This window comes from Buteo buteo, chromosome 4, assembly GCF_964188355.1.
Source record: "Buteo buteo chromosome 4, bButBut1.hap1.1, whole genome shotgun sequence".
In the NCBI taxonomy this organism is placed as follows: domain Eukaryota; kingdom Metazoa; phylum Chordata; class Aves; order Accipitriformes; family Accipitridae; genus Buteo; species Buteo buteo.
Window position 1 is genome coordinate 62,233,222 of NC_134174.1, and position 13,499 is coordinate 62,246,720.

The 13,499-nt window shown below is 41.9% G+C and overlaps 1 protein-coding gene across 1 annotated transcript in view; it reads left to right on the forward strand.

Annotated features, from left to right (window-relative positions):
* Positions 1-423: 423 nt before the first annotated feature.
* Positions 424-13,499, forward strand: part of SLC18A2 (solute carrier family 18 member A2) — a 29,994-nt gene continuing 16,918 nt past the window's right edge. The window contains exons 1-5 of the mRNA XM_075026993.1: positions 424-492; positions 572-721; positions 2,496-2,847; positions 10,473-10,531; positions 12,518-12,601. Of these exons, the coding sequence (XP_074883094.1) occupies positions 601-721; positions 2,496-2,847; positions 10,473-10,531; positions 12,518-12,601 (616 nt within the window). The 5' untranslated portion in view covers positions 424-492; positions 572-600. The remainder of the gene's footprint in view (positions 493-571; positions 722-2,495; positions 2,848-10,472; positions 10,532-12,517; positions 12,602-13,499) is intronic.

Here is a 13,499-nt window from a genome sequence, read left to right on the forward strand (position 1 = left end):
TAATACGTGATGTGAAAGACAATGTATTAAAAACCCGCAAGTCTTTGTTAAAACGTGTTTCTTGATCAGTTCAACGCAGTTAATCCCTTTCCTAACCTAGATTAAAAAAAGAAATTCCAAATGATGCTGACCAAATGCCCCAGCCTGGGTACACCTCTTGGAAATCTGCGCGGAGCGGACAGGCGAAAGGAGCAACTGAAATGCCCAAACGGGGCGAATTCCTGGTTTCGGGAGAAGAATCAATCAGTGCCCCTCTTTCGATTTAGCTCGCCGAGGGGGCACGCTGCTCGCGGGTTTAAGCGGACGAGCAGCGGTGGCTTTTGCTCCCCCCCCCCCCTCTTCTGTGTTTCGGCCCTCCTCCTCCTCCTCCTCCTCCTCTTCCTCCTCCTCCTCCTCCTCCTCCCTCTCCTGCCCAGCCGGCTGGCAGCGTGCGGCCGGAGCGGGGACCACCGCCGGGAGCTGGGAGCCGGGTCGGGCTGCCGGCGGCCAAAGGTGGGGGGGGAAAGGGGCTGTGTGTGGGGGGGGTCCTGCAGCCGTCGGAGGTCCCTAAGGGGCTTTCGTGTGTCTGCAGGCAGAGCCGGCGGCGAGGGGCCGGGGACGATGGCTTGGGGCGAGTTCAGCCTCCTCCGGTGGCTGCGGGAGAGCCGGCAGTCCCGGAGACTGATCCTGCTCATCGTGTTCATCGCCTTGCTGCTGGACAACATGCTGCTGACGGTAGTCGGTAGGTAGAAGCGGGTTTGGGGTTGCTTTCTGGTTTTTTTTAATTTTTTTTTTCTTCCCGATTCATGCCAGGGATGATCTCCAGTGACAGATGTACTCCCCGAATGCATGATTAATGCTCTCAACCCAAACGTTTCCAAGCACTGATTTATTTATTTTTTTAAACACAACTGATATTCTAGTTATTGCAAACACGCTGCCATGCACAGCAAAGGCTCGCTTTATTTCCACGCTAATTGCAGGACAAGGAACGGTATAAAAAGGTCTTAGTAATTCTTTTTTTCTACTAAGCGCCACTAACACTTCACAGAATGACAGATAACAGTATTTTTAGCTCATCATTGCTTTTTCTCTTGTGGTCATGCAACTGAAACAACAGGCTAGATAGCATTGGAGATGCCTGTTTCCTGGAGATAGTTTCTCTTTCCCCCGCATTGGTCTTAAAATGATAGGTTAATAAGAAAACTATCTAACTGGGTTTTAAGAAAAGCACTTCTGTGAGTTCATTTCATAAAGTAATCCAAGTTTTGATCAAAGTCGAAGATGCAACTTCTACTGGCTTCAGCAGCACAGTGTCAAGCAAGATTTAGGAATCTACTCAAATAAAACGCTTGAACTTTTTTCACTGGTAGTTTTAGAAGTCCTCATATTCCAATGTTTACATGAATTTAAAGAAGAAGGTTCAGAGAAACTAGGGCTTCATGGCTGCGCAAACACACACACACACACGAACGCACATGCTTCTCTCAGAAGTGAATCGGGCTGTGCAGAGCCGGCTCTTGGATGATGCTGCAGCGTCAGCTTCTGAATCAGACTCCTGAATTTCTTGGGGGACTTCAGCTTAAAAGCTGATGCCACAGTATCGACCTTAGCTATACACATATATATTTTTGGCAAGTCGATTTGGCATTTTTTTTTTCCATGAATATACCTTCTTATAAAGTTATTAACATTTAATTACTTATTCAGTACGATGTATGCTAGAAGCTTGAGAAATTATTATACCCTGCAGACTTACTAAAAGAGTGGGCTTTTTCAGGGTGAGATGCAAGGCAAAGAGGGGTGATTCTATCACTAGTGTTAAATTAAATGAACCTGATATCTGGTTTTACACATGCTGAAATGCTAATTTCTGAGATGCATATTAATGCAATTCAATTGCAGCAAAGATCCTAAAGCATACAAAGAAGGTCCCTTCTGGATGATCTTTTCAGTGTAAGTTTTTAAAAAATAATGAGATATGCAAACATCCACACATTAGTTCTGAATACTTAATACAGGAGCGATGCTGTTACTTATCAATATTTTTGTGTTTTATTTTAGAAGTGTGTTTTATTACATTTTTTATATTTTGGTTTAATAATAGTTTCAATGCTTTTCTCATCTTTCACGTTTTCACAATCTAATAAATGGATTTGCGCAGTCATGTGCAACAAATAGACTCTTCAGACATGGGTTTTGATACTTCGTACATTTTGCTTTCTGAATGATGTCTGTATAGAAAATCTTATATTTATGAAAACTGGCAGAAAATAAAGACTAATGTAAAAGAACTTTTTGTTTTAAACTGCACTTCTGAGTTACTGGTGTGTTTTTTCCCATGAGCAAACTCCTATTTCAGTTCTGTGTTTCTGCTGTTCAAAATCTTTACTAATGTGCTCAGTAGGAAAGCCTTGTATTTCCTAATCCGAGGCAAAGCAGACAAGAAAATTTGGTGATTCCATTTACAAATAACCTGATAGTAAGATGCCAATATATTCTATTTGTTTTTCCAGTGCCAATAATTCCCAGTTACCTTTACAGCATCAAACATGAGAAAAATGCCACAGAAATCCAGACTACTAAGCCTAACGTAGTCTCAACAACGATGGACAATTTTCAGAGCATCTTCTCCTACTATGACAACTCAACGATGGTTACTGGAAATGAATCTGATAAGACACGACCCAGAGAGTTGCATCATACTCAGACAGAACAAATGATAGTAAATGTGACTCCTTCCCCGTCTGACTGCCCTAAGGAAGATAAGGACCTGCTGAATGAAAATGTTCAAGTCGGTCTCTTGTTTGCCTCAAAAGCAACAGTGCAGCTAATCACTAACCCCTTCATAGGGCCGCTGACAAACAGGTATGTTATTTCTGCTACGTTACTCAGTTAGGATTTTATATTGGTACTTTAGTCCGGACTAGTGTTTCAAACAAAGTATCTTTAATTCTATTGTGGCCCTGGCTTACTGGCCTTCTCACTTTATCTGGAGGAATATTTTAGTGAAATACATTTGGTGAACACTTCTAAACACCTATATCATTTTCAAAATAAATCGCTAAGCTGCACATGAGCCATCTGATACGTTCAGTATCGTACACTTTTCCTCCAGCTCCTGAGGCCTCCGGTTTTTATGGAAACTTTTGCTGAAATGGTGTTGAAACGTCTTCAGTGCAGTTATATGGGGCCAAAAGACACTCCAATGTAGCATTTACAAAGCACTGTGAACTGATGATATATCTGTTACACCTACATTAGGCAAACCTAATATTGAAACTGTAGGCAGCGTTCATATCCCTCCCTTGCTCTCACAGAGATGCGCAGCTCTTGGTGTGATTTGGTATTCAATGATTTGGAGTCATCTGAGGTAAGAATCAGTGGGAAATTCATGTGGACATCAGTGAAAAATGAACAGGCGTCAAACTTTGCTGATGCCATGTTCATCATTGAGTTCAGTAGATCACAGATTTCCATCAGTATATGATCTAGCCCAGCCTTCAAACTGTTCTCTCTAAATTCTTGCATATATATGATGTCTTGAACAAAGTATGCTTAAATGCTACTTCATAGGAAATCTATTTGAGCCAGGATCAAGGGTATAAGCACTGACTGATATTGTGACTTACAACCCCCCCAATCCAAGCACTAATGATGTTTACACGGAGATTAAAAAGTGTTTGTAATATAATTTAAATTTTTGATGTTAATAATTAATTTGATTTTATTGTTAGGTTTTTGTGTAACTGTTCCCCAGAGAAGCAGCTGCAGTCCTCCAAAACAGAATCTCTGCAGGAAATGAAGTCCAAATTGTATTTAGTCAGGTCACTAATTTCATACTTCTTATTTAAGCTGTTTTTATAAAGAAGATTTTTTCCTTTCAGAAAATAATATGCAGCAGAAATTTGTCCTTGTAAAACACTTTTGTTTAAGCAGCCAATGCCTATCATACATGACAATATCCAAAACAACCAACACACTTTAATGCTAGATATTTCAGGTTTTGAAGCCAAAACCACCTTTCTTAGGTTTTACAGCTTTAGAGAGAGAGAGAGAGAGAGAGAGTATTTAATTTCAATCTAACAGAAGAGTATCCAACTGAGGGCTAAGCAGTGGTTTGACTCACAGTGTTATGAATTCAAAACCTGTATTCAATCTGTGGAACTGATCTAAACACAAAAGCTTTAAATGAGATAGACAGTTCCATTTCTCTCTCATTTCACCTTATCTCCTACTGCATACCACCTACAAAGATACAAGTATGCCGCTGTAAAATTACTCTTCCACAAATATTGCTGCAAGTTGAGGAGGAAAAAAATTTTTTTGTTACCTGGATTTTCTTTATTGTTTTGTGAGGATATAATAGCTCATCCACAGGCAAAGTAACACAACGTCAAACAGTATTTTCTTAATAGTTCTTTAGGTATTCCAGATTTTCCTAAATGTCTAAATTATTGCCCTATCGATATTTACTTTCCTCTGTTAGCATCATCATTTCCACAACCAGCCAAACCAGGAGAAGGGCAATAATAACGCCGCTCCACGTTGTCGACGCCTTTTTCAATAGCTAGGATCTCCGCTCTTTCTTCGGTAGGCATCTGCCTAAGTCAGAGGGTGCGTGTCCCTGCCGACGTCTCCTGTCTGCCTCCGCATCTCGGGTCCGGAGCCTGGTGCTGCCTGTGCCGAGGCACGGGGTGACACCTCTCCCCTGGAGCCGGCTGCCGGGACACGCGTGACACATCCTTACTTTTGGCCGTGGGGCAGGAGCTGTTCTTGTAGCGTCTCCCTTTGCTGTTAGGGGCAGGGTTGGCACCACACCGGTGTGAACATTAGCTGAGATTTCCTCCTGGAAACATCCGACAGGTTTTTGCACGGGGCTGAGCGTGCGACTGCAGTCACAGGGGGAGGTTTGCAAGCTCAGGAGCTCAACACGTGCGAGAAGAAAAATCAAGGAGCACATCATCCCAGTGTCCTGTGCGACAAACTCGTCTCTCATACAGCAGAAATGAGTGCCTTAGTGGCAAAGTGGCCCTAAATTAGATTTAAGGATAACTGGTTTTCCTTCGTGTGTTATTTGTATCTTGGTACCAGTGTCTGCCTTTCTTTTGAGAAATGCTTAGTGGGAAATACCAGTTAACACATTTATCAATTAACTGTAGAAGTAATTGGCAACCTGCCTCCCCAAGTTGACATTTCCTAATAACTATGTATATGATCAGTTAAAAAGCAGTGTGAAATTTGTGATTATTATAAATGAAACAGAAAATATCTGAGTTATCATTACAAAGACTCTTCCTTACCACTGATAAGCTGTTCAGTGACAATTGTTACTGCCGTTGTTACTTTTGCAAAATTTCAGAAAAATATCACAGCTTAAGGAGAATTGGTTGCTTGGTTCAATATTAGTGTGCGCAGTTTGTTAAGATGCCCAGTAAGTTTCTTTTTCAAATAGGTAACACACTGTGTTTATGGTTTTTATTTTTTCAATTAAATATAGTCATTCAAGAGTGGTTTAGATTTTTAGTTGAGTATGGAGTTACTGGCTTTCAGTAGGCATTGGCTTTGAGTGCTTGAGTTTGTACAGGATGCAACAGGATGTTCTATTGATACAAGTCTGTGCCAATAATTATTTTAGGTTTTCTGGAAGTTTTTCCCTTTTTCTATAACTACTGGAGGTATAGATTTTAAAAAATAAATTTCAAAATTGATTTCTTCAAGCAGTAAATTCTGCTAAAAATATTTCTTATTTAAAAGCCAGCTCTTTCTGTGGAGTATCAGACAAAACACACACCTGGCTTAGTGAACTGGTTTGCAATTCATGAAACAACGCAATTTACCCTTGGTCTCACAAAGTCCTAGCAAAGGAAGCGCTAGGTGATGGCTTTGCCATAGGATGTCAACACCACACTTCCCACCGTGGCACAGTTTCAGGGCAGAGCTGATAAGATTTTGTGGCTCAGATGCATGTTATGTTTTCCCCTGTAGTGAAATTGGTAAGAAACTATACAAATAGCACAGCACTTGGCACAGGGCGCTTTGTGAGGAGGATACCCTGGCAAGGGGAGATCGAAGGCTCTTCCTAATCCTTTCCAGTGAAGAGAGTGGGCAGAAGGCTGCCGTGCCCTCTATAACTACCTGATTTGCTCCATTATTTTTTTCAGACTCTTACCAAGCTCTCTGAGTAAGCCCAGCCGTGTTAGCCCCACAATCCACTACAGATAATGAATGTCTCCGCGCCATGTCTCTCTCTCCCTTTAGTTATCAGTCTGAAAAAATACATAGTTTTAACCTTGTGCTTATCCATATTGGCCTCAAAAATCAGTGACAAATGAACAGATATTTTCATCATCATTTTTACACCAGCCTGATCACATTTTTAAACTTCTTTGCATGAGAGAGAGAATGGCTAGGACCATGACATGTTCATGACCAAGACACTTGCAAAGAACGAGGCAGAGAAATAAATAGCATTTGTAACTACTTAGCTACAGTTCAGTTCCTATGGTAGCTTTCCTTTCAGGTTTTGGCAGGTGATTGAAATGATGAGTTCTGCAGGTTGGACGAAGCCCCTCTGCCCACCCTATGCTACAGTGTGGAGGTGGAGAGTGCGTGGATCACACTCCCCGTCCCTGCTGACCATGCAAGTTCTTCCTTACCTTCACACACATTCAGCGGTTCATTGGTCCATAACCTCGAGGAAAATATTCTTCTTGCCATACGTCCTCCCCAGTCTTCACTGGAAGGGAAGAAGGTAGCCAGCCTGGCAACCAGGACAGACTTAACACGGGGCGCTCACAGTGGTACCGGTGTAGCTGTGTAACAACAAGGTTGAAACGACCGGATTTGCAGCACTGTAATGGATGGATAATTAGGCTTTAATCACCCACAGCTGCTAACCTGGTTAGTGTAACCTTTATTTTCCTGCTGCACAGGACCCATCACTTGGTTGTCTTATTGTAGGGTAACCTCGTTAATGGGTATAATGCAATTCCAAACAGTCCTGCGGTCTGGGGCCAACGTGGGACTGAAACGGAGTAATTTCGGTGTTCTCCATCAGTGGCAGCCTTTCCTCTCCCTCCTTCAACTAATGACTCCAGCATTTTCAGAGGTCAGAAATGCTTGTAGGAAGCACTTTTGGTGCAGGTAGCCTTGGTGAAACATGCTGGACTCTGCTTCAGATTCTCTTGGAGGGTTTTGCAAGGAGCGCCCAAGAAAATCACATGCTTGAGTGTGGTAACGAGAAAAAAGGAAAGACAGGCTGTAATATTCTTTTGTGTTGCACACGTGCAGAGGAACAAAATGTAGAGATAACTGTGATGGAGTATGCCATGTCATGGCCGAGAAGTAGAAACTGCACATTCACAGGTTTCACGTGGCAAGAACATGAATGGCCCAGGACCAGGGGACAGAATCACTGTATAGTTGGCTGTTACAGGTGGTGCCTCTCCTTTTTGTGATTATTTATGTTATATAGTGTAATTGTTCACCAAAACCTCCCAGGCTGTGCTCTCTAAAATCCGTTGGACAGATCAGGGAATGCAGCTGCAGATTACACATTTGTGGTAGCACAACTGCCAACTAATTAGTGCTGCTATTTCAGGAGGCGGCAGGGTTTGCTAAGATTATGCAGGAAAGGACAATCTACATATCTAACTAAATGTCAGCTGGATGTGGGTAAGACCATCCCCTGACCAAGAGCAACCACAACTTCTGGAGGTTCAGCAGGGGCAGCACACCAGAACCGTGCATCTCCAAATTGTGGGTGAAGCTCCAGGCAATTTTTAGCTTTTCAGGGGATTATAATGACTTGTTTAATTCAGCACAAATGCATGTCCTGTGCTGACCTATATACCTTTGCATCATCTTGTATGATGGATCACTGGCAATGCAGACTTTGGCTGAAATGACTTGCCGTGCCCACACAGAGTCTAGTTCTGAAATGATTAATTTCTGTGTCGAGGAAAAGGTATGTGTTAGACCTCGGTATGTGTGATAAAGCATCATGGTCTGCTGGGTAGCAAGAGTAGGACTGCATTCTGCTCCAGTTCTGCCCTCATCACCCTCTGCTATGTATCGCTTCACACCTTGCTGTGACCCTGTTTGTCCAAGATAAAGGAAGAATAATATCTGTGACTGCAAAAATTAAGAACAATGCTTGAACAGTATTTTGCTGGGCATTAAAATGTTGTTTTCTTACAACCTTCAACCACCAGAAACTTTCCAAGTGTAGGAAGCCTACTGGAAGAATTGAAATCTGCTTTAGCTTGATAGAGTATCATTCAGAACTAGTATGATAGCCCATCTCTTTGTTTAACTAATTAATGTTTATGGAAGGTCTCACAGCTCATGTCTCTGATCTAGTGATCGAAACGTGAATGTGGGAGCCAATCTGGATGGCGTTTGTCTTCATGCAAATAACTGAGTTTTAATTCAGTGTACTTGTAGCAGAGGCAAATTGCTGTCTCATGGCCCCTTTGTCAAGTCTAAGAATTGCTTGGTTTCTGTACTGAAATCAGATTTCTCCCCCTCCATGTCCATCCTAGATACCTCCGGGATAGCCTTGACTGACACAACTCTACTTTACTTTGCAATGAAGGAAGGCATAAGGACATTCAACTTTCACTTTCATACCACAGAGAAAGATGCTATCACTCACCACCAGCAGTAGCCATACCTGCAGGGTGTTTTTTTTAAATCTGTACTTCTATCAGTGCTTTCTTTAATTGAAAAATTCAAAATCAAAGCAATTATGGTCAAACTCTCTGTGGCCTGTTCTACTTGAGGGCACTGGGAAGGGAAGTGCCCACTTCAGCTCTGAGGCAGGCATGAAGTTGGTAACAGGTAATTTTTTATTTCCTCGTGTACGTAGAAACTTCAGTGGAGATTAGCACCCCATTGTACTACAAACATGAGTAAGAGAAGAGACAGGCTTAGAAAAATCATCCACAAAATAAAGCAGACCAAAAAAGGTGGTAGTATTCTCTGACAGGCCAGGTATCAAGGTGCTCAGAGATTAAAATGATTATAAGGCTACAGAGGAAGTCTGTGATAGTGCCAGGGATTTAAATTGCTTTGGAGATACCAGTCCAGTTAAGTACCACAGGAGTAACTAGTCTCTGCTGGATATTTGTAACACCTCCTTACAAATTTCAACTAGAAGAATCTGCGTACTACCTTTTTGACATATTGTAATGTAGTGATGATATTTAAGGCAAAACTGTTCTTCATTAGAGATTTCTGTGGCATGTAGAAATGTGCAGGCTAGATTTCTTTCATTCACAAAACTCGAACAAATGTTACAATGAGACATATAATGAACGTTGAGCCCTGCACTTCAGACAGTTTTCCATTATCCAAGGTCCTTAATTGTATAAAAATTATATTAACAAAAAAACAAAGCACAGAATACTTATTTTGGTTTACCTATGTCGTGACTGCTATTATTAAAAATTAAAAGGGCCATTATAGACTCTTCCCTTATTTGATTGACCTGCTTCAGCCAATACTGTCAATATAAATGCCCAATACTGTCAAATCATTGGAAGTTGAAATCAGTCAGTACTTGGAAAAGCATCACTCGTTGTTGAAGAATTTGGCCATGAAATAATGTCTTTGCAAGTACATTTGAGATGCCCAATCCTACAAAAAAGAAGCCGTGAGTAAAGTGTGCTGAGTAGAACATACAGACTGTCTTCAGAGTTACCCGGGTAGTGTTTTTGATTCGAGGGTGGATTTTTAATGGTGTGAAAAATAGTGTATTTTGAATTTTTTGTTAAAGGTTCAGTTTTAGCTGCTCAAAAATTGTATTTGCTTTCCAGACAAAAAATTCTTTATTTCCTGGAAACTTGAAAATACTTATAGCAACCAGGCATTTCTACAGGCTGTTTAGAGTCCTAATGAAGAAGTGGGCTGATGAAAGCTTTGATCAGCTCTATTTTTACTCCTAAACCCATGGAAAGCAAAAATCTTATTCTCAGGCTCTTTAGGACTCTTCCAGTGCTCCTGGCTGAGGCAGAACTCTCAACAAAGCTGATGACAAATTTTTCCAGTAAAAAAGCCATTGGTTTGACTGTGTCTCATTATAGTCATTGTCTCATGAGGATGAAAACAGATGAGCATTGAAACACCACTGGGATATTTCTAAGTTCAGCATGCTCAGCCAAATCTTCCCTTCTCATATCCTTGGCAACCCCATGGAGGCCCAGAGGGGCTTTATTGAGAACAATTATGGTGGAACGAGAACAGGGCAATCAGATTCTAATGAGAGAAGGCTTTCTTCCAGGGATTTCAGATACAAAGTCTGCTGTGCCAGATGAAACGGCGTTTGTAACATGGACAAATTTGATCATGTCATCCACAATAAATAGTTCAAAGCCTACCAAGGAACTACAGGTTGGGTTTTTGCGGTGTGTCCACTCATGTGAGTTAAGTCTAACTCAAAATGTCAGTGAGACAATCCCAGAAACATGAATATTCATTTTGTTTTCCAGAATAGGCTACCAGATTCCACTGTTTGCTGGCTTCTGCATCATGTTTGTGTCAACAATCAGTAAGTGTCCACATCTTATTTGGTCTGGCCCAGACGCAACTTTTAAATAAATGATCTATAATAACTATCACTAGGAATTCTTCTTGTTGATGTAGAGGGACTGATTTCTAAGGAAAATTTAAGGGCGGCTGCTCCATGTGGATGGTGATGCTGATGAGATTTGACAAGTATGCTCTCATGAACGTGCTCTAAGGAATTCACCACCTTCCATCCTACGTCGGCTGGTCTTTTACTTAGCTGAACCTTTCTCTCAGGTTGTTGTAACCTGAAGTGGTGCTCAGATAGTTTTAAACTGATAGCCACGGGAGGGCCATCAGCCATGAGAGGGCTATTTTGCAGGGCCCTTAACAACTAGCTATCGCAGGGGCTTATCAGAAAGATTGTGAGGCTGCAGGGGCTCACGGGTAGAATATGAGTCAACAGTGTCACAGCGTTGCTAAACATCGCTGTGGGATGTGCAAACAGGAGCATAGCCTGCAAGTCAGCGGAGATCATTTGCTCTAAATGACACTGATACAGCCTCAGCTGGTGTTTTATGTTCAGTTTTGGCATGGCATTTAAGTAGTGGCCCAGATGGAAAGAGCACAGAGGAGAACATCAAGGATCATTAGAAGCCTGTGAAGAACAATGAAAGAGCCAGGTTTGCTTCAGAAGGCAGATGTAAAACATACCAGAGTCTATGACAAAAAGGAAGGGAACAAGCAGTTTTCCATGTCCACTGTACATAAGAGAAGGAATAATGAGCTTAAAACTGTGTCAGATAAAATTTAGGTTAAATATTAGGAAAATATTTCTAACAGCAAGGGGGCTGAAGTGCAGGAGAAGACTACCTGGTCTTAGAGTCTCTGACAACTCTGGATTTTAGGAACACGTTAGACAAATTTTAGTTGGGATGGAGATAAGCATAGTAAGCCTAATTCATGACAGAGGGGAGTACTGTTGATTTGCTGGCATACTTTCTTTCTTTATTTTTCTTTATTTTCCTCTGTCCATGCAGGTAGGGATTTTTGTAAGACCCAGTGAAAAGCCCAGGAGGCACAATGCCACAGGGCGGGTGGGAGAAGTGCACGTGGATCTCGCGTTTAGCTGGTCTGTAACAGCTTCCCCCAGCTATAACCTGTCTGGCAAAATTCCTTAGGTGGCCAACAGATAGGAGCTGAAAAAAGTTTTTAAAAACTCACTGTAGATATAATGCCACTGACCACGACTCAGGCTTTAGAAGCAGAGATGCGCTTGGGTTTCTGGGACGCTCCTACTTTCCAGTGTTGTGGATGGGGACTTTAGCCGGACTGATGGGCGCAGCATCCAGGGGCTCTGTCCCAAAAGGCAGAGTGGAGCCTGGCGTAAAATCCCTTGGGGTGAGAGAGAGAGGCACCTCCTCGGCTGAAATTTCTTTAGTGGTCTGCTGTTGGGAGGATCAGGAATTTGCCACAGCCCTTGAATGAGTGGAGCTGGCTGCCCTGCGCCTTCAGCCAGCCGTGCTGCACAGCATCTATCGCAGAGCTGGCAACACCAGGGTAAAAACTCTCCCCACCCATTTACTTGTTGGAGGAAACATCGGTGCATGCATGCATGCGGGTGCATGTGCATTAAATCCTGCTTTCCCTGAACGCCTGGAGCTTCAGCCTGGGCAGCCCTAAATGAAGCAGTGTGGGGAGGCAAGGCTGGAAAGAAAGGTCTTATTACTCCTTCTGTGTGCAGCTGAATCAGGGCAGGATGTAATCAAATCCTAAGTAATTAGTTAAAACTGCTTGTGTGCTTGCATTCTGTGTTACCAGGAGGCTTAGACACCTGAGAGCAATTCAACACTGACACATCTAAATGCAATAAGAGCAAATAATGCAGTTAGCATCGAAAGTGGCACAAGTTGCTGTAAACACTTGACTAAATTGTATGAAGTTTTTGTGGTAGTTTCAAGAAATCTAACTTTTTAACCTAGTTAGAGTTAACCTAATTTTAAAAATTTACCTCTATTTTTTTCTGTAGTGTTTGCCTTCTCTGGAAGCTATACATTACTGTTTATTGCCAGGTCACTTCAAGGAGTGGGTTCCTCTTGTTCGTCGGTGGCAGGTAAGAAAAGAGATGATAGAGTAAAATGCAGATCACTGATTCTGTCATTTTTAGTCATTTTCTGAAGTGTATTTTGTCTGTGGTTTTGATAATTAATCAAAAAATATTTAATTAAATCAATTTCATGTTTTTTCTGTCCCTTTCATATAAAGTAGCTCAAAAGCAAATGTCTTCTCAGACTTCCTTGGTATTTGGGTTGCAGTAAGGTAGAGTACTAAATGAACTGCGCTCTCCCTGGGATTTCTGCATCTGTCCTCTCAACATTTTAAATTCATTTTTAGCCATTTTAAAGGTCATTGGGAACTTATGTTGGTACTTATTATAGTAGGGATAGCAGTTCTGTCTGCTACTGAAATTTCTGTTATAAAACGTTGTTTTCAAGGACTTACCATGCCATCTGCAAGTTTGGACTCAGTTTACCTGTACCAGATTTCCAATACAAGGTTATAATTTTTAAATGAGTAGGTGAAATGGAGTATGGGTTTTCAGCCCAAATTATTCAACCATTTCTGAGACTGAGATGGTAGAAAATATGTTTTGTTCGTGTTAGAACATTTCGCAGTCTTTTGTTGGAAAAATTTCCCGTGATGGCAGCAGCAAGATAAATTTGGCTTGGGAAGTGAGGTGAATACAGTGTTTTGTCGAGAATGTGTCTTTTGGCTTCCTCGGGAAAATTCCCCCTTCCAAGTTGGACTGGTCTATAAGCAGGGTTCACATACGCTCCATAGAAACTTAACAAGAATTTGGCAGCTGGATTCCTCCTCAGTTCCTTTTGCAGGGATTTTGCTCCAGCCCACATCTGGGCAGCAGTGCTGGGGGCAGCTGGGGAGACGCAATGCCCCAGACTGAGCGTTTGAACTGGGAGCAAGAAGCATCTTATGCTTAAGATGGGCTTGAA